Source organism: Aspergillus glaucus (assembly GCF_001890805.1).
Source record: "Aspergillus glaucus CBS 516.65 unplaced genomic scaffold ASPGLscaffold_2, whole genome shotgun sequence".
NCBI lineage: Eukaryota > Fungi > Ascomycota > Eurotiomycetes > Eurotiales > Aspergillaceae > Aspergillus > Aspergillus glaucus.
The window spans coordinates 667,839-686,005 of NW_019170454.1; the positions used below are offsets into that span (position 1 = coordinate 667,839).

The 18,167-nt window shown below is 50.7% G+C and overlaps 8 protein-coding genes across 8 annotated transcripts; 4 read left to right on the top strand and 4 right to left on the bottom strand.

The window, feature by feature from the left end:
• The first annotated feature begins 34 nt into the window (after positions 1-34).
• pld2 (putative phospholipase D (PLD)) lies at positions 35-4,199 on the top strand. The gene is made up of 5 exons (XM_022545536.1): positions 35-280; positions 352-691; positions 750-893; positions 953-3,333; positions 3,382-4,199. Exons 1-5 carry the CDS (start codon positions 83-85, stop codon positions 4,066-4,068), a joined length of 3,750 nt encoding a protein of 1,249 aa, XP_022405153.1. The 5' UTR covers positions 35-82; the 3' UTR covers positions 4,069-4,199.
• Positions 4,200-5,624: 1,425 nt separating this feature from the next.
• ASPGLDRAFT_117526 (uncharacterized protein) lies at positions 5,625-7,667 on the bottom strand (the record flags this gene model as incomplete). Its single annotated transcript, XM_022539876.1, has 2 exons — positions 5,625-6,716; positions 6,771-7,667. The coding sequence occupies 2 exons, from the start codon at positions 7,665-7,667 to the stop codon at positions 5,625-5,627; spliced, it is 1,989 nt and encodes a 662-aa protein (XP_022405154.1).
• Positions 7,668-7,908: 241 nt separating this feature from the next.
• On the bottom strand, positions 7,909-8,262 carry ASPGLDRAFT_42051 (uncharacterized protein). Its single transcript, XM_022545537.1, has one exon. The coding sequence runs from the start codon at positions 8,116-8,118 to the stop codon at positions 7,918-7,920; it is 201 nt and encodes a 66-aa protein (XP_022405155.1). The 5' UTR covers positions 8,119-8,262; the 3' UTR covers positions 7,909-7,917.
• Positions 8,255-8,662, bottom strand: ASPGLDRAFT_42052 (uncharacterized protein). The gene has a single exon (XM_022545538.1). It carries the CDS (start codon positions 8,606-8,608, stop codon positions 8,426-8,428), a length of 183 nt encoding a protein of 60 aa, XP_022405156.1. The 5' UTR covers positions 8,609-8,662; the 3' UTR covers positions 8,255-8,425.
• A 1,030-nt stretch (positions 8,663-9,692) lies between these two features.
• Positions 9,693-10,801, top strand: ASPGLDRAFT_711102 (serine palmitoyltransferase small subunit family protein). The gene is made up of 4 exons (XM_022549536.1): positions 9,693-9,873; positions 9,996-10,549; positions 10,630-10,713; positions 10,773-10,801. Exon 2 carries the CDS (start codon positions 10,063-10,065, stop codon positions 10,513-10,515), a length of 453 nt encoding a protein of 150 aa, XP_022405157.1. The 5' UTR covers positions 9,693-9,873; positions 9,996-10,062; the 3' UTR covers positions 10,516-10,549; positions 10,630-10,713; positions 10,773-10,801.
• Positions 10,802-12,065: 1,264 nt separating this feature from the next.
• On the top strand, positions 12,066-15,852 carry ASPGLDRAFT_63356 (uncharacterized protein; the record flags this gene model as incomplete). The annotated part of the gene is made up of 3 exons (XM_022548647.1): positions 12,066-12,237; positions 12,294-13,328; positions 14,420-15,852. 3 exons carry the CDS (start codon positions 12,066-12,068, stop codon positions 15,850-15,852), a joined length of 2,640 nt encoding a protein of 879 aa, XP_022405158.1.
• Positions 15,853-16,071: 219 nt separating this feature from the next.
• Positions 16,072-17,058, top strand: ASPGLDRAFT_117126 (ubiquitin-conjugating enzyme E2; the record flags this gene model as incomplete). The annotated part of the gene is made up of 2 exons (XM_022539841.1): positions 16,072-16,590; positions 16,684-17,058. 2 exons carry the CDS (start codon positions 16,072-16,074, stop codon positions 17,056-17,058), a joined length of 894 nt encoding a protein of 297 aa, XP_022405159.1.
• ASPGLDRAFT_711258 (uncharacterized protein) lies at positions 16,955-18,161 on the bottom strand. Its single transcript, XM_022549537.1, has 2 exons — positions 17,991-18,161; positions 16,955-17,836 (listed from the first exon to the last, which is right to left on the bottom strand). Exon 2 carries the CDS (start codon positions 17,780-17,782, stop codon positions 17,183-17,185), a length of 600 nt encoding a protein of 199 aa, XP_022405160.1. The 5' UTR covers positions 17,783-17,836; positions 17,991-18,161; the 3' UTR covers positions 16,955-17,182.
• Positions 18,162-18,167: the final 6 nt, after the last annotated feature.

Sequence of the window (18,167 nt, forward strand, 5' to 3'; positions counted from 1 at the left end):
ATCTCCCCTCCTCCTCTCGTTAATTTTATCGAAACAAATACACTGCGTACCAATTCTACATTATTCTTACCTCTACAACGCCATGTCGCAGCGAGAGGACCACCTGGCCTATGGCCATTACTACTCGCAGGACGGTTCTCGAAGCGGGGCAAGCGAGAGCGCCAGAGGCCTAGTCGGAGATACCTTTAAGAAGCTGAAGTCAACATACAAAAGCCATCAGGGTTCTCCGGCTCAGGGCCAGCAGGCAGGAAGTAACCAACAGCAGAGTTATAACCCTGGGGTACGTTGCTGAAGTCCCGAGAAGACACCTAAGAAGAACCCCGCTAACACTTTATCTTATCCGCGGCTCAGCAACAACCGAACCAGAGTCAACCCCCCAATCCCCCGTACCAAAATCCTCAGTCCCAAGGAAAGCCCCCGAAGCAGGATAAAGTTTCCGGTCTGCTGGGAAAGCTCCAAGGCACCGTGGCAGATTTCGGTGGTGACTTTGCCCAGCGTATCGGAACCGCACTCGATCCACAGGCGTATGCGGAATATGGACAGCAGAACCCGGATACGGATTATCGGTTTGGAAGTTTTGCTCCAGCGAGACAGGGGAATGATGTGAAGTGGTATGTTGATGGGTGCAGCTACTTCTATGCTGTCTCCAAGGCGTTGGAGAATGCGAAGGAGTCGGTTTGGATTTTGGATTGTGGGTTCCGTCTCATTGCACGGTTGGCGGATATACGAAGTAAGCTAACTACGACTAGGGTGGCTTTCTCCAGAATTGTACCTACGACGTCCTCCCGCGAAGAACGAACAGTATCGACTCGATCGGATGCTTCAAGCTGCCGCTCAGCGTGGAGTGCGGGTGAATATCATCGTCTACAAGGAGGTGACCCAGGCTTTGACTTGTATGATCTCCGGTCACAACACCAGAGAACAGCACGCAATGGCTAATGTCGCTCACTAGTGTCCTCCTCCCACACAAAGCACCATCTGGAAGACCTCCACCCCAACATCGCAGTTTTCCGCCATCCCGACCACCTTCCTGACGCCCAAGAACTCACTGCTTCCATAACTTCGTCCCTCCAACATTTCTCTCTCGATGCTTCTTCACTGGCCAAGATGCCCGGGGAGGCAATCAAGGGCATATACGGCATGAACGATGATGTCATTCTCTACTGGGCACACCACGAGAAGCTTTGCTTGATCGACGGCCGAGTGGCATTCATGGGAGGCCTGGACCTGTGCTTCGGACGCTGGGACACCAACCAACACAGCCTCTCCGACGTCCATCCCACAGACCTGAACGAGATCGTCTTCCCTGGCCAGGACTACAACAACGCCCGAGTCCTCGACTTCCAGGACGTCTCGCACTGGGAGCAGAACCAGTTGGATCGGAAGTCTGCCTCTCGCATGGGGTGGTCTGATGTGGCTCTGAGCTTGCACGGACAGGTTGTCGAGGACCTGCGAAGGCATTTCGTGGAGCGGTGGAACTTTATCTATGATGCGAAGTATGAAGTTCGTAAGGAGCAGAGGTACTCGCGACTGGCGTTGTTTGGACGCCCGAGCTCGGCTGTCAGTCAGGGTAGCCAGTCTCAGCAACCCGGCAATGAGCAGCAGCCTGGGGCTGGGCAACAGCAACAGCAGCCACAGTCACCTCAGCCGCAGCAGCCATCCCAGCAGCCGCAGCAGCAAGCTCCACAATGGCAGCAACCGCAGTCACCAAAACCCCAGCAGCCATCCCAACAGCCACAGCAGCAAGCTCAACCGCAATGGCAGCAAGCACAGCCGCAGCAACTACAGTCCCCTCAACCGCAGCAGCTATCCCAGCAGCCACAGCAGCAAGCCCCACAATGGCAGCAACCGCAGTCACCACAGCCCCAGCAGCCATCCCAGCAGCCACAACAGCAAGCCCAGCCACAATGGCAGCAGGCGCAGCAACAACAACCTTCACCACAGCAGCCTCAGCAGCAGCCACAACTGGCAGAGCTGCAAGCATCGCCCGGATGGCAACAACAGGCGCAGCCTCAACAGCCACAGCAGCAACCGCAAGTGCCCCAAGAGAAACCACAATGGCAGCAGCAGCAGCCTACGGAATATAAACCATATCGACCAGACGGTGCTTCAAACACTCCCCCGCCTCAAAATTCGGGCAGTCCCGCCCCAAGCCATCAATCGCCGCCGCCGGGCTACCAGGCATACGAACCCCAGAGTACTCAACAGCAATACACATACACTGGACAGTCGTTCCCACCACCGCCTCCTGGCGCTCCCCCGAATAAACCCAACCAGCCCCAAACTCAACAGAGCCAGCAGGGTCAGCAGCAGGGTCAGCAAGGCCAAGCACCCTACTTCCCGCCTCCACCGACTCAGGAAGGTTCTCAATACCAGACACGTTATGTTGAGGACCACGAAGGTATCCGCGGTGGTGGTGATCTTGACAGAGGCTTCGCTCTTCCTCGTCGTTTCAAGAAGGATGATCTGATGCAGTATAGCAACAATTTCCGTGGTCAATTGGCCGGCCAGATCCATCAATACCAGGACCGTCTCACCACACTTGGACGACCGCAGGCGCAGGCGCGGGGCAACATGTCTTGCCAGATTGTGCGCAGCTGTTCCAAATGGAGTCACGGTAGCGACACGGAGCACTCGATTGCCGATGCCTATTCGGCCATCATCCGCAACAGTGAGCACTGTGTTTACATTGAGAACCAGTTCTTTATCACCGCTACAAGCGACTCTCAGAAGCCCGTCAAGAACAAGATCGGTGCTGCGATCGTGGAGCGTATCTTGCGTGCGGCTCGTGCGGGCCAGAAGTACAAGATTATCGTTGTAATTCCGTGCGTGCCCTGCTTTGCTGGAGACTTGAGCGATGAATCTACCTTGGGCACTCGTGCCATTATGGAGTTCCAGTACAACTCCATCAACCGAGGTGGAAACAGCATCATGGAGCTGATTGCCAAGGAAGGGTACAACCCTATGGAATATATTCGCTTCTACAACCTCCGTAACTACGACCGCATCAACCTCAGTGGTCCGTTGGCGGACGCTGAGCAGAGAAGTGGTGTTAATTACGAAGAGGCGCGGAAAGAGCAGGACGTGAAAACTGGTGGACAAGGTGGCTATGGCCCGGGTGCTCCTCGGAGTGCGTTTGACCCGTCAGCTCCGTTCCAGCAATATCAGAATGCTGCCCAACAAGTTTCTGGCAAGTCATCGTCTGGTCAGTGGGATAGCGTAAGCTCATGCTATATGCTGAATGGAGAGGATCTTCGCAAGGTGCCGTGGGATGGTCCTGCTGAAGCTGAAATTGATGCGTTTGTTACTGAGGAGCTATATGTTCACTCCAAGGTATGTCCCCTTTCCCCTTCTTTCCTTGGACCAGACTAATAGGAGTAGGTTATGATTGCCGATGACAGAATTGCCATTTGCGGATCTGCAAACATTAACGACCGGTCCCAGTTGGGTGATCACGACTCAGAGATTGCAGTGATCATCGAAGACTACACACCAATCTCATCCACGATGAACGGCAAACCCTGGACTGCGAGCCGCTTCGCAGCATCTCTGCGCCGACAGCTATTCCGCAAGCACCTTGGCCTCCTCCCACCCCAAGACCCCCAACGTCCAGACGCCAACTACGAGCCAGTCGGTGTCCCCAACGACGCCGACTTGGACTCACCCGAAAGCCAACTCGTCGCCGATCCATTGGCCGATCCTCTCCACAGCGTCTGGAACACCCGCGCACGTACCAACACCGAAGCCTTCCGAAAGGTCTTCCATTCCGTTCCCGACGATTCGGTTCGCGACTGGGCTACTTACAAGGAGTTCTACGGGTACTACTTCCACAAGGCGGATAAGCAGGCCTATGGAGAAGCAAAGGATGCCGCGCCAGCTAGGTACAGGTATGGACATGTGGTGCGGGACAACTTCCCTCCTGGTCCTGAGGGCGTGAAGCAGGTTAAGGAGCTACTAAGCCAGGTGAAGGGAACATTGGTTGAGATGCCGTTGATGTTTTTGATTCAGGAGGATGTTGCGAAGGAGGGATTGACGCTTAACGAGGTGACGGAGCCGATCTATACTTGATTTTGCATAACTTGATTTTGATGTATATGTATATTTGACATTTTGATAATTTACGTCGAGTATTTGGACATTGTTTTTACTTTGTTTTGTTTTTTGTTTTTTGTTTTTTTTTTTTCCCCCGGAACTTCCGCATGGGGTAAGATATTGTTCTCGAGAACAATACCAAGCGGCTGACAGCAGGCGATTGGCGTGCCGATCTTTTCAATCACAGACTATAGGTTAATTGTTCTAGATGCAGAAATATCTGCAGAAACAAAAGGATAGTAGATGGGTTGTATCGTACTTACGCGCCATATAGTCCAAAGTTGGAATGTTCCAGTATTTAGGCCACAGTTAACGCTATTATTCTCGGCTTTTAACAGCTTCTGAAGAAAACCTTTTGTCAAGCACCGACGATCCAAGGTCTAGGGTACTCAAGCAAAGTGACCCACTTGCATGCCAAGAACAATATCAACGCATTCATACCTGCATATTCATATTGTTGTATACTAACCGAGTATGGTCACTCCAGATTGTCTCTGCATGCTACAAACGAAATGTTCTTTCTATAAGGTTAATCTGCAGATATTCAATCGAGGACCTCTTACTATTGTCCTCCATTCGATTCTTCCTCTAGAATGAGAAAATACCATTTCGACCATTCCTCTACATGCTCGACTCGATATAAAACCCCCTCGACTCCCTCCAACTCAACTTCCTTCTCTCTCCATCCACGCACTCAATCCTCTACTACAAAATACTCCACTACTCTACTACATCTCAAGCTCCACGCTTAACCAATCCACTCCACTATCAGAATGTCTCCCATGACCATTGCTAAGAACCCTGCCGTTGTTAAGGGTGAGTCTCCCCTCCTCCCCACACTCGCTTTCCCTATGGACAAGACAAGATGTTAATAATACGTATAGCTTCCCCCGGTGGTGGCTGCGTTATCATGTAAACGCGCCCTACCAAGCTGGACCTACGTGGCTCGATGAATCCTACGACCTGACAAGAATCATACGCCGGATACGGAGATCTCGCACCATGGCCCGCATTTTCCTTTTTGATGATGAGACGCTTTATATACACGACTCCCGGGCTGATTCGGCTCCGTTTTACGTTTCTACGCTCCCGCTAATAACCCATGATACTCTGACCCAGTTACCTGGTCAGCTCGACAACCACAATCATGGATACAATATTGGATAGAACGGAGTGGCGTTGAGTTGAGTTGACCGTGGTGCGAACCACGTCCGGGAACAACTACAGAAAAAGAAAAAAAAAAAAAAAAAGACTGCTGGGCAGTTATCCTTTTTTGTACTCTAGGGAGTCTCGGCTCTGGCGCGTGTGGTTGTTGGATTGGGGGTTTATCTTGCTGTTATTTATATCTGTTCAAATAACATCCCGTTTACCTCTCCTTCCTGTTCTCGTGAATATATCCTGCTAGGTAGCAGGATGTACTCTGTAGGAAGCGACCTAGTATAATATCCGTTCCAGCCATGTAAGAATAACCAGTACCATTAACCAAACAAACACGGTATCTCAGTAAACTCATATGTACAAGATTCCACTATTTACGACGCAGTCTCCTTCCGAATAGCATCAACCCTCGCAATATCATCCGCGCTCGGCTCCTGCAATTCCTTATCAGAAAGCACAAACGCATCACCCACCGCATCCTCAACTTGCTCCAGCGTATGTGACACAACTCCCACGGAACGAGCCATCCCGACTTCAACCATATCCTCTCCCACAGCAGCCTGGATGCGTCCCTCGCCGCCTTGGTCGGTCAAATCGGCCTCGAAGGCGTGGCAGAGAGATTTGAGAGGTTCGCGGACGCGATTGCGGAAGTAGATATATGTCTTTTCGAGTTGGAGACGTTCGCGGAGTTTCTGGGAGGAGACGAGGATGTAGTAGAGGCTTAAGGCGGCGTGGATGGAGGGTGTGAGGGTTTGGGAAAATTTGATCCATGACGCGACGATTTCGGAAGTGACGTCGAGGAAAAGGCGGGTGGAGTTGAAGAGGAGGGGGAAGAGGACAGAGAAGTAGTGTGAGTTTTGGAAGATGCTGGATTCGGGAGTCTTTTCTCCGGTGGCCAGGATCTCGTCTTTGAGCCATCCGATAGCGCTTTCTTTGGCGGTTTGGAGGGTATCATCTTCCAAGACTTTGCGGATCAATTTAAAACGGGTTACTTCGGACGGATGGCTATGGATGATGGTGGATGGTATCCGCCGTAATGTGCTATAGTTCTGGCGCGCTGTACAGGCCGTGAGTTCCAGAACAAAGTTGCTGAACTCCGCTTCGCTAGACGGCTCGCCAATAGCATTCTCCATGGAGAACACCGTCAATGTCAGTAGGGAGTCCAGAAGTGGCTGAGGTTGCCCGAAAGCCACTTCATCTGGAGTCCTGAAACCTCCCACGAAGTTCGAGAACAATTGGGCCAAATCAGGGAAGACCACAATTGGTGTGACCTGTCCTGACGAATATAGCTCTGCCACCGCAGCCCGTGCAGCCAACAGCAACAAGGAACCGTGTCTCTCGAGCGGGATATCTTCGGGGTTCTTAGGTGGTTCTTCAAAGTCTAGCGGCGGAGGATGGCTGTCGGACGGCTGCGAAACAATCGAAAGGAGTTGCTTGTCATCTAAACCAAAGTCTCGAGACAGAGCCTGTAAAGTGAGCAGGGGATTTCAAAAGGGACAAACGGTAAGCGTGGAACCTACAGTAATCTTCGCCATGATCAGATCTCTTTCTTTGAGATGCTTGGTTGAAGCGTAAACGTCTGTTTGCGACTCTCTCCCCGGTATATGCAAGTTCGGACGTAGCTTTTCTTGCAACCTAATGGCCCATGACATGCCTGGATCCATAGGACTTGAGAAACTCAAGAGGTATGACTTGAGCACTTCAATGAGACCAAATTGCAAAAACTTCCTGACAAGTATGGGTTCGTTGTTGCTCGAAGGTGCAGACGATTGTACTTCAGCTTCGGGATCGGGTGCAGAGGCCTCTGAAACTCGCAAAATGCTGGATTCGCTAGCTGCTCTCGGCGGGGGCGCGGGCCTCTTTGAGGGAGCGACATCTCTAAAGAACTCCAGAAGCGCGATTGTGGTCTCGTTCGTTGGCATCAGGGTATATGCTTCCAGCGCTGCCTGAAGGGACGTAGCGATGAACCGGCTCGGGGACTTGGTCTGGATGCGACGATGGAGTACCGATAGCATGGCCATAAGACAGTTGAACTTCAAGATATGCCGTGGAAAACCTTCAGCTGTCTCCTGTGTTTCCTGTGCGCTGCTTCCATCCCCAGTATCCTCATTGTCTTCCTCTTCGTCCTCATCATCAGGCTGTAGTTTCATCAAGGCATCTGAAACGCGCAGGATGACTTCTCTCGGATTTCCCAGGCGAGCGATATCTTGCAGACATTCGGAGGATTGTGGCAGCATGGGCAGGAGCAGCTGCACCAAATCCCAGCCGATATTCGTGGTCAAAGTCTCATCTTGGAGAAGTTTATGGAGGGTGGGTAGGCGAGCGGGGGTCAGTTGGTACTCGAGAATGGTGAGATAGGTGAGATAGTCGGTGGCCGGTGGCAGGGCCGCGATAAGAGGGTCTTCATTGTCGGTCATGGCGATGATATAATCCCTCTAGGATATGAGAATTCGATTGGAAAGAAAACTGGGGGAGATGCAGGTCAGGGGAGAGGGACAAGAGGTAGAGAGCCTCACAGCCTCGATGCGGGACGGGCCACGCGTGCACATGACATGACATCATCGATCGCCAGATACTCCATAAAAGAACGAGAATGCCCATTATTGTACCTACAGTGTACGGAGTAGATATGCTAATGTTCTATACCCCTGGGTATACATATAGAAATCAGAAGCCAGTATATTCCCCCATTGATTGATTAACCTCAGCCCAAAAACCATACTTGTCAGCTTCGACTATGGTAGAAATGAGATCTCTCCACTCTAGACCCAAAGCCTGCCACCGTAAGCCAAAGTATTCTCTTGCCATTATACTGTAGCCAGCTGCACCCCAGTCAATGACTCCAGTTATGACATTCTCGTCCACCATAATGTTGCTTTGGTGCAGATCACCATGCGTGAACACCTTTCTTTCACTCTCGCCAGATTTCCCCAAGGCAAGAATTTTCTCTACCAGAGGTTCATCCTTCTTGGTGAGTTTCCCGTTGGGTCTGGAGTTACAGAGAGCCTGCACCACCCCTTCCTTGGTTGAACTCCTTTCTTGTCAAAAAGGGTCCATACTGACGGGGCTCCGGATCCCATGAATGTTTGAAGAAGACATCTTTGCATGGACCACCGTCAATAGATCCGAAACATGGCCCTTCAATTTTGTGCCACTCCTGTATGAAGCCTTGGAGTTACTGGACTATAGATCTCTTGGCATCTCTTGGTAAATCTTCCCAGCATTTTTCAAGGGGAATCCCTGGAACTTTTTCCATCAAAATGAATCCAATATCTTCAATCATGTAGGCATTGAAGATTTGAGGAAGAGGGACCGATATTCTTTTTCTGATAAGGCAGAGAGCTTCCGCTTTTCCCATGTGAGCCGTATACCCGACTTTCAATATGGTTGACGGGCTAATCTCTGGGATTTTGCAGCCGCCCATGTTGTAAGGACATAAGTCTCGCATTCTGGATCTCATCTCGCGAGACAATTGGGGGAGGCTGGTGTCCCATCGAGGGACTAAATCGTACGCTCACAGTAAACAGGAGAATGTAGGAGAGTTTGTCAACAATATCCCATTTTGAAGGCTTTCAGAGGGTTAGTACGTTAGGTTTTGATCGAAGAAAAACACACACACTGGGCTACTGGAGCTGATTTTCTCATTCATTTTGGCCGCGCAGACGTTGTTGCAAAGGACTATTCCTGCAATCGAACGAGATGGTGTCACAATAAGTTAGAGCAATAGCAGCACATCAATCCTTCAAGGTTCATCAGTTGGCTGTGCTTCTTTCTCGCGCTTAGTTATGTACATGCATAAGATTAGGAAAGAGAGTTGCATAAATCTGCCATGTGTACAGCTGCTCCTCTGCTGGTGAGGGATAAGCATCAGAATGGAAAGGGCCTTCAATTTGTCTAGGAATTCCAGTACATATGTTGATTGAATAGTCAATTGATGATATGGAGATTGATACCGGAGTCACATGACCAGAACGAGTATCACAACCACATCATAGCCAGTCTCAGCCTTATGTATGGATATATCCTTATCCAGACCATGGATCAACCATAAAGATACGTACATGTTGTGGTGTCTGCCGGGAGCCCTTCCGCAGTACGGGAAAAACATGATTCAAGACTCGACCACGGTCAGCCTTGTTGATACATACTCCATTCAGCGGCCGTTGGCATATCGATATCAATCAGTAGTATGAATATCAATCTCGGATTCAAAATGACAGTACCATGATCGCAATACCCTCTGGATAGAACTTGTTTTTCTGCAAGTATCGGTTAAGTGCCGATGCGATGGTGCCTTGTCTGGCCAGCCTCCGTCCGCGCAGTGCCGAAGTTCCTTTTTTTCATGCTTTCCCCTTTTCCCCTTCAATTTTCTCTCTTTTCCTACTAGCCCTGCATTCTGAGCGCATTCTGTACAGCTTTTTTGCTTTAATTTCCTAGTTCCTTCGCATTTTCTCCAATTCAGCGATCTTCATTTTTCCTTTGTCCTCTTTTTAATGCGATCTCGCTCCCTTGCTGTTGTCGTTCACCATCCGATAAGCCTGCGCAAGTCTTCTGGTTGAGAAATACAGGGGAAACCAGAAGTCAGCTTTGACGACGGTTGATTTCAGTTAACGAGTCCCCGGAGCATCTGCCGTAAACCACCAGTTGTCATACTCGTTCCAGCGCGACTTCCCAGCGACCCTCGTATTGTCCGGCTCAGGGGAAACCGCGACCTTGACAGCCGGAAACGAAGACAGAAAGAGAAGGAAGGCCAAAAAACGAGGTCAAAAAGGAAAGAGAAGGAAGGAAAGGACCGTAAATATCGAGGGGAAAATGGCCACCACCGAAATGCAGTCCATCTATACCCCCTCGACCTCTACGCATATCTCCTCCCACGCCCCGGCTGCCGTCGACGAACTGATCAATAAATACTCCTCGACCATGTCGACTACTATTAACACACCTTCCATATCGCAGCCCCATCGATGCATGTTGGGCCGTGCCGTCGATCGCATCCACCTGGAATATTACCGGTACGAGGTGACTTTCGGGATCTACGTCCTGACCCCCGGCGAGAAACTGGCCGCCAACACCTTTGTCATGGTGTTCATGACTCTTCTTCTCTGGGCATTACTCCTCTACTTCCCTGCATTGCTCTACAACAAGCTCAGTCGTCTCGTGTGGTTGTTGACAGGCCACAGCGGCGAGGAGATGGGGGCCGTTCTGGGCATTCTCGATACACGTACTGGTGCCACATCGCCGGCGTTTTCGAGCCCGACATCTTAACCACTAGCTGTCGGGCTGCATCTGATAATTTTTTGTACGCGAACTATGAGCTCAGACCTGGCGCGCAAGGCCAATTCTATCGTCTCTGAGATGACAAAACTAACACATTGTCAGACTGTCATTCGATGCTCGATACGGATTTTATACGGCGTTGGATTTCGATTTTGGTGCTTCCATGACGCTTACTAGCGACGCCATGTCGCTCACAAATATAATGAACTGAACGAGAAAGGACTTTATTTTCATTTTAATTGCAGCATGGGCATGCATACGGGACTCATGTTGTGACCTTTTTTTTTTTTTTTTCTTTTCAAGATATTCAAGATACTTTTGCTTGAGGGGGGGGGGGTTTTTTGGGTACAGACCGGACAGAGATCTTGTGTATCATTTTCTGTCGCCTTTTCTCTCTTGTCTTGTTTCGATTGATGCTTAATGCCCGCATACTACCAGCTGTACAGGGCGACTGTTCGCCGGATGGAACATGTCAAGATCAAGTTGTTAACTGTAATACTTAATGGCATGGCTATCCAGAAGACTCATCCTTTTCGTATTAGTAGCATCCTGTAATCCTTAGGCTCATAAGTACATCGGCTGTGTTGCTCTTTTTGATCTGGTCTGTATGCGAACTAGAGGGACTGCCACACTGGCGGCCGCTAAAACACAGCAAAGTACGGTGTGGAGAGCAGCGGCTAAGACAGCCAGATTGCTGCCCAGTGGATGCCATCGTGGCTATTATCTGCCCTATATTATTGTTTTGCATTCTCCAAAACGCGCAAGAGCCGCGTGCGCAGCGCCAAAAATAAACCGACCATCAGTCAGCAACATTTACAGAGTCCAACCACGTTGTTTTTCTTCGTTGCTGTATGACTTGTTGTTACTTATTCTGACCATCACATTCTCTCTTTCTCTCCTTTGGTTGAGAATCAGATATTTTCGGTTTTTTCCCTCGGTTCAGGCGGTGTTCCTGAACGATCCTTGGTCGGATCCAAATTCTAGGGAGACCGTCACTAGTTTCATCTTCTCTCCTGCGACCGAACGTGGGCCATTATTGCCTGCATCGACTAACAGCAGTACTTTTGCAATCGAGATATACCATTCAATCACTGTCGAAACCATCTTGAAGAAATAACACAGCATCTGGTCCTTCTCCGGTTTACCATCCTCTCCCCATCGACCGACGGAGCACAAACAGACAGCGAAAAAAAAAAAGTTACCCCTGTCGCTTCGGGCAGCCCATCACAATGGCAGGCAACGAATACTACAACACAAATTACTACGGGAATCCTCCCAGATACGATGATTTATCCGCAGACCACGACTCCTTCAGACGACAAGCAGCAACCCCGGCCTCACATGCCTCCCATGTGTCCCCTTTCGAGACCTCCGATAGCGATCTCCGGCACCCCGAGCATAGTCATCAGACGCTGGCTTCAGATCCCAGCGCATACCCGGCAGCTGCACGAACAAATGAACAAGATTACTATTCTGAGAATATCCCGCTGAATGAACATGAACAAGGTCATTATGCGAATGGCCCGCCGCCGGAGTGGATGCGACAACCCACCCATTACCCCCTATCGCCTGAGATGATGGAAGTACCAATCGATCCGGAAGGGAAGAGGAAGAAGAAGAAGGGGTTCTTTAGGAAGACGCTGCCATGGGTGACCTATCTCTTGACAATAATTCAGATTGTGGTGTTTATCGTGGAGTTGGTAAAGAATGGTATGTGCGACTGGAATCAACCCATGAGTTGTACTGAACTAATCGGCGATGTATAGCCCAATTCACAGGATCGCCCATCGAAACCAAACCCTCATTTAACCCGATGATCGGTCCATCGCCGTATGTCCAGATCTACATGGGAGCGCGGTACGCACCATGCATGAAGAACATCGCCAATGTGCAGAATTCCAGCCAGACTATCACTTGGAATTGCCCCAACAGCACAGTCACCAATTCAATGGACTCCAGCAACCAGTGCTCATTGTCTCAGGTGTGCGGTTTTAACGGAGTTCCAAACCCCGTTCCTGGAGGGTCTCTCGACGATAAGCCAGAGCCCGACCAATGGTACCGATTTATTATTCCCATGTTCCTGCACGGAGGATTCGTCCACATCGGGTTCAACATGATTGTGCAATTGACAATGGGAGTGGACATGGAGCGCATCATCGGTTGGTGGCGGTATGGCCTGGTCTACATTGCTAGTGGTATCTTTGGTTTTGTGCTGGGTGGAAACTACGCGGGTCAAGCCAACGTTTCGACCGGTTGCTCTGGCGCTCTCTTCGGTATTTTGGCTTTGTTCATCTTGGATCTGCTGTACAGCTGGAAAGAACGCCCATCACCATTCGTCGAACTGGTCATCATGATCCTGGGTGTGGGTATCTCTTTCGTCCTGGGACTGCTTCCCGGATTGGACAACTTCTCCCACATTGGAGGTTTCATCATGGGTCTTGCTCTTGGACTCTGCGTCATGAGATCCCCCAATGCCCTCCGCGAACGTATCGGTCTGGCCCGCAACCCGTATGTCGCTATGAGCGGTGGTGCGGGAGCTGCTCCAGACGACAACAAGGCCACCACCCCTGGTCCCAGCTTCGTGGACTATTTCAAAGGTCGTCGGGGTTTAAATGACCAGCACTCTTCGATGAATCCGGTCAACTTCTTCAAAGGCCGCAAGCCGCTATGGTGGGCATGGTGGTTGGTGCGAGCTGGTGCTCTGGTTGCGGTGCTAGTTGGGTTCATCTTGTTGATTATCAACTTTTACAAGTACCCTACGTCGAATTGCGACTGGTGCTACCGGCTGAGTTGTCTGGTAAGTATCTTCTATCCATATATATTTAGTCTGGACTGTTACTAACTCGTTTCTTATAGCCGGTCAAAAACTGGTGTAAACAAGACCAGTTTGATTTACAGGAGACTACGAAGAGCACCTAGACGCTTTCTTCTATATTTCATGCCTTTTGCTTTTGCAACCTGTGGATTTGGACAGTTTCTCATGATGAAATCTTTGCACATTTTGATGCTATGAGTCGAGATATGGCATTTTGGCGGCGTTGAATGAGATATCAGTGGTGGATTTTTGAGATATCCCATTATTGTTCTCTATCTATATACTACACACATCTACTCTCCATATTTACTGTCTATCTATTCTTGCCAGAAAGAGTGCTAGTTCTACTTGTATAGAAGGCTTAGTAACCAGTGGCTGTGCTGTGCTATTTCTGTAACACTTACCGTATTTTACAGGTTGCAGCGATGATCGCCAGGCGGTGCACGTAATGACGGTACAGGCCCGCCTGCACAGCCCTATCGACATGCGGTGCTTAACTCCGGCTTCATCTTTGCCAATCCTCTTTGTTCGTTTCGCGGTTGCCTCGTTTTGTAGTTGTTTTTATCCATTTGAGATACCACGCGGCCTCAATAACGGCACCTTTCACGTCTCAACCAGCCCCCATCCGAACATCCCACAATACACCCGAAACGTTCACTTCCGTCCCGTTGCCCAACACGTCTCCGCCGCAAATGCAACTCTCCCCCGTCGCGATGCCCACGATCCACGTTTAATCTATTCCGTAATCCAGCTCGCCATTCGTCTCTTATCATAAGCCATCCGATCATCCCTTTTCCTACTCTTCCACGATGGCGACACTAGCCGGGTCTCCGCCATCGTCCCCTTCGCTGCCCAAACGCCGACCTAAAGCCTGGGCGCTGCGATGTGAACGGTACTGCTGTGCGGCGCTGTCGTCGTTTCCGTTGGCGTTTGTGTATAGTTTGACGACGTGGGCAGTTTATGTCGAGGCTAGTATTGGGTTTAGGCCGTCGTCGAATCGCTGGATTGGTGAGTTTTGTTGATCTCGTGATAAGTGGCAGGGTGATGAGTATGCTAACGCTGTGTTGCTTGTTGTAGACGTGCCGACTTCGCTTCTCGGAATCCTCCTCTACATCTGCCTTAACGCATCGTATTCGGTTGCCGTATTCACAAACCCCGGAACGACCCTGACGAGCAATTCGCGCGGACGATATGAATACAGTGCCTTGCCTGTCACCGAACTCCCCGAGTATACGGCGTACACGGTTAGTTCGACGGGCTCATCGCGATTCTGCAAGAAATGCCAGACCCCGAAGCCGGACCGCGCGCATCACTGCTCCACGTGCAAGCGGTGCGTTTTGAAAATGGACCACCATTGTCCGTGGTTGGCGACTTGTGTTGGGTTGCATAATTACAAGGCGTTTTTGCTGTTTTTGATCTATACGTCGTTGTTTTGTTGGGTGGATTTCGCGGTTGCGGTGGCGTGGACTTGGTCGGAGGTTTTTGGGGATACGCAGAATATGGAGGCTATTTTGCCGGTGAATGTGATTTTGCTGGCGATTCTGGGTGGTGTGATTGGGCTTGTGTTGACGGGGTTCACGGGGTGGCATATTAGTTTGGCGGTTCGGGGTATGACGACTATTGAATGTCTGGAGAAGACGCGGTATGTGTCTCCTCTGCGGAAGGCACTGGATCGTCATCGGTACGAGCATGTACTGGGTGCTAGTCCGAACAACCATAGCCATGAGTCTGGATTTGGTCCTGAGGGTCTTGGTCATCGTCTACAGGACTACGGGCACCAAATCCTTGATGCGCATGCGAATGCAATTCCGGGCGTTACCCGACCTGAGGAGGGAGAGGAACAGACGCCAGACCCGTCGATTTATTCCGGCTCTACTGGGGTCCCGATGGATAACCTCTCGCCTGCGCAGCAAGCACTAACCCGTTCCTACGCCGACCTCGAACGACAGCGCGAAAACGACCGCTACCAGGAATACTTGAACGAAGAGGACAGCCAGAAAGTACCAAGAGCGTTTGACCTAGGCTGGCGGCGAAACCTCCTCCATCTCTTCGGCGACCGACCTCTTTTCTGGGCCGTGCCAGTGTGCAACACCACCGGCGATGGCTGGCACTGGGAACCAAGCCCTAGATTCCTCGAAGCCCGCGACGGAATCCGCCAACAGCGCGAACAAGACCAGGTTGAGCAACAAAAATACCAACGGGATCTGTATCTGCGGAACATGAACAACAGCCAGAGCTGGCTGGGTGGAAGTGGAACAATGCCAGAAGAGCCTGAACGGCCTGCTACGGGGGTGTCGATGAAGACTCTGGCTCCTCTGTCGCCGCGCCCGAGACCGGGGGATAGCGATTATGATGATGACATTGAGGAGGAGGATCATCATCTGCTGAATCGGGATAGCAATAATGTGCTTGGTGGAGGTACACGGTATCCGGGGCGGCCGCCGAAGAGTACGCCGAAGCGGTATCGGCAGAGTAATAGTGCGTCTGATGAATGGCGGGATTGGGAATGATGTTTTTATTTAATTTCATTTTGTATGTTTTGATACCTATTTATGCATAGCATGGAGTATTGTTGGCTGTACTTTTGTCTCACTTCCATCTCACTTCCAAAAACGTCATCCGCAACCGCGACTTGGCCTTATCTACTCCGACACCACCTCGACTCAACCTTCTCCTCTAAACAACTACCACTTTCATACTCAAAATAAGACAAAAAAAAAAAAGGAAAAATGTCCTCCTCAACCCGCCGCCTCCTAAAAGAAACAACGGACCTCCAAAAAAACCCCTCCCCCCATTTCACCGCCGGCCCCATATCCGACACCTCCCTCCACGACTGGCACTTCACCCTAACCGGCCCACCACCCCCATCCCCCTTCAGCACAGGAATCTACCACGGCCGCATAACCTTCCCACCAACCTACCCCCTCCGCCCCCCTAGTTTCCGCTTCCTCACACCCACGGGCCGCTTCGAAGTCAACCGCGAGATCTGCTTGAGTATCTCGGGGCACCATGAGGAGAGTTGGCAGCCGGCGTGGGGGGTAAGGACGGCATTATTGGCGATTCGGAGTTATATGGATGTTGATGCGAAAGGGCAGGTTGGGGGTTTGGAGATGGGGGATGCTGGGAGACAGGAGTTGGCGCGGGAAAGTCGCGGGTGGAGGTGTGGGATTGAGGGGTGTAATGGGGGAAGGAGCAATGAGGAGGTTTTGAGGGAGTGGAGGGAGGAGGTTTGTAGGGAGAGGGGGGTTGTTGATGAAGAAAGTGGTCAGGGTGGTGGTGATGGGGATGCGTCTGGGTCTGGGGAGGGTGAAGAGCAGAAGCAGCAGGAAAAGCAACAGGAGGTTCAGGAAGGTGATGCTGCGCAGTCGACCAGTGCACCGGTAGCAGAACCAGCACCAGAACCTGTGCCGGAGGAACCACGAGAGTCATCTAGAGAATCCCAGCATCAACCGCAACCACAACTGCAGCAGCAGCAGCAGCAGCAGCAGCAGCAACCAATACTCTCTTCCGTGTCTCAACACCAACCTCAGCCCCAACCTCGACCCCAAACCCAACTTCAATTTCAATCCCAACCCGTGCCAACGTCAACAACAACCACGACAGCGACAGCAGCGCAAGACAGCCCCTGGCTAGACCGCGCCATCATCGGTGTCCTCATCGCATTGATCGTCACGATAATGCGGAGGGTGTTCAGAGACGAGAGCGAAGATCTGTGATGATTTATTCCGGGTTACTTGGGATTGTATTGGCGATGGCGTTGGCGGATTTAGATGGCGTTTTCTGTTTCTATGCTACCTCCAGAGAATTAGAGTGATGAAGCATTCAATAATGTCAAATTCTCTACGCCCGACGATAATTCCCAATGAACTGCTCCGCCGTGCCATCTGCCAGAACACACGAAGCCGGAATATGATCCAGTACCAGCCATTCATCCCCGTAAGCATAATCATCATAGTGTCCCAATACACCAGTCCTGCGCAACTCCACAAGCGAAGTAAGAAACACCCCTTCTCTCCGCAACTTTTCCAGCCCTTCAACAACCGACACTCGTACCTGACCCCGGGAAACAAACCGTCCCAACACAGGACTTGCCAACCGCCTCTCACACTCCCCGAGGGCCTTCTCAAGAGAGCCAGAAATAGATATATAGGATGTCGGTTCCCTATTTGTCCAATCCAGGTGCTTCTTCACCAGGTCTCGAGGGAATCGTAGTTCCGGGCGAAGCCAATAGATGTTCTCATCGCGGCAGAGAAAGCCGTTCTCTCGTGAATACCGACTCTGGGAGAGGTCGTCGTAAATGCGGTAGAATGGTCCGTTGTGTAATAGCCCTTCGGGTGGTGACTGGGCTAGACGTTTATGTGGACATTGTTGACGCGGGTGAGCTTGTGATGTACACAGGGTACAAGCATCAAGCTGGACAGTGGATGGAAGGGAGGCCATGAGGTGAGATATAAGTGATGTTTTAAGGGAGCTGTGGCTTCAAGGTTCACTAGTCTGAAATATTCCTCATTAAAGAGTTGAAACTGGACTCCAGACAGGCGAAAACAGAAAGATCACAACGCAATACTTGCTTCGCAGTGTAGGGAGAGTGAGAGAAATGAGCCTTTTAAGTATTGAACCTGGAATAGTAGAGAGATTGAACACGTACATGACCCCTCTTTCTCTGCCAGGTAAGTAATCTCACTGCATAAACAACAGCAACTACTCCCCGATTGTTGTCACTACCATTTGCCATAGGGCCAATGCTTGCTTTTCTGCCAATTTTTCATTCTGCCTTGATTGGGTGGACGTGCTCTAGGATGGTTGGACATTAGTATCAAAGGAC

Bases quoted from the DNA above. Each gene is read 5' to 3' on its own strand.
- pld2 (XM_022545536.1), top strand. From the start codon at position 83: ATGTCGCAGCGAGAGGACCACCTGGCCTATGGCCATTACTACTCGCAG. The intron at 281-351 runs GTACGTTGCTGA...TCCGCGGCTCAG, and splicing joins AGCAGAGTTATAACCCTGGG to CAACAACCGAACCAGAGTCA. The intron at 692-749 runs GTGGGTTCCGTC...AACTACGACTAG, and splicing joins GTCGGTTTGGATTTTGGATT to GGTGGCTTTCTCCAGAATTG.
- ASPGLDRAFT_42051 (XM_022545537.1), bottom strand. From the start codon at position 8,118: ATGGTGGACGAGAATGTCATAACTGGAGTCATTGACTGGGGTGCAGCT.
- ASPGLDRAFT_42052 (XM_022545538.1), bottom strand. From the start codon at position 8,608: ATGGGAAAAGCGGAAGCTCTCTGCCTTATCAGAAAAAGAATATCGGTC.
- ASPGLDRAFT_711102 (XM_022549536.1), top strand. From the start codon at position 10,063: ATGGCCACCACCGAAATGCAGTCCATCTATACCCCCTCGACCTCTACG.
- ASPGLDRAFT_711258 (XM_022549537.1), bottom strand. From the start codon at position 17,782: ATGGCCTCCCTTCCATCCACTGTCCAGCTTGATGCTTGTACCCTGTGT.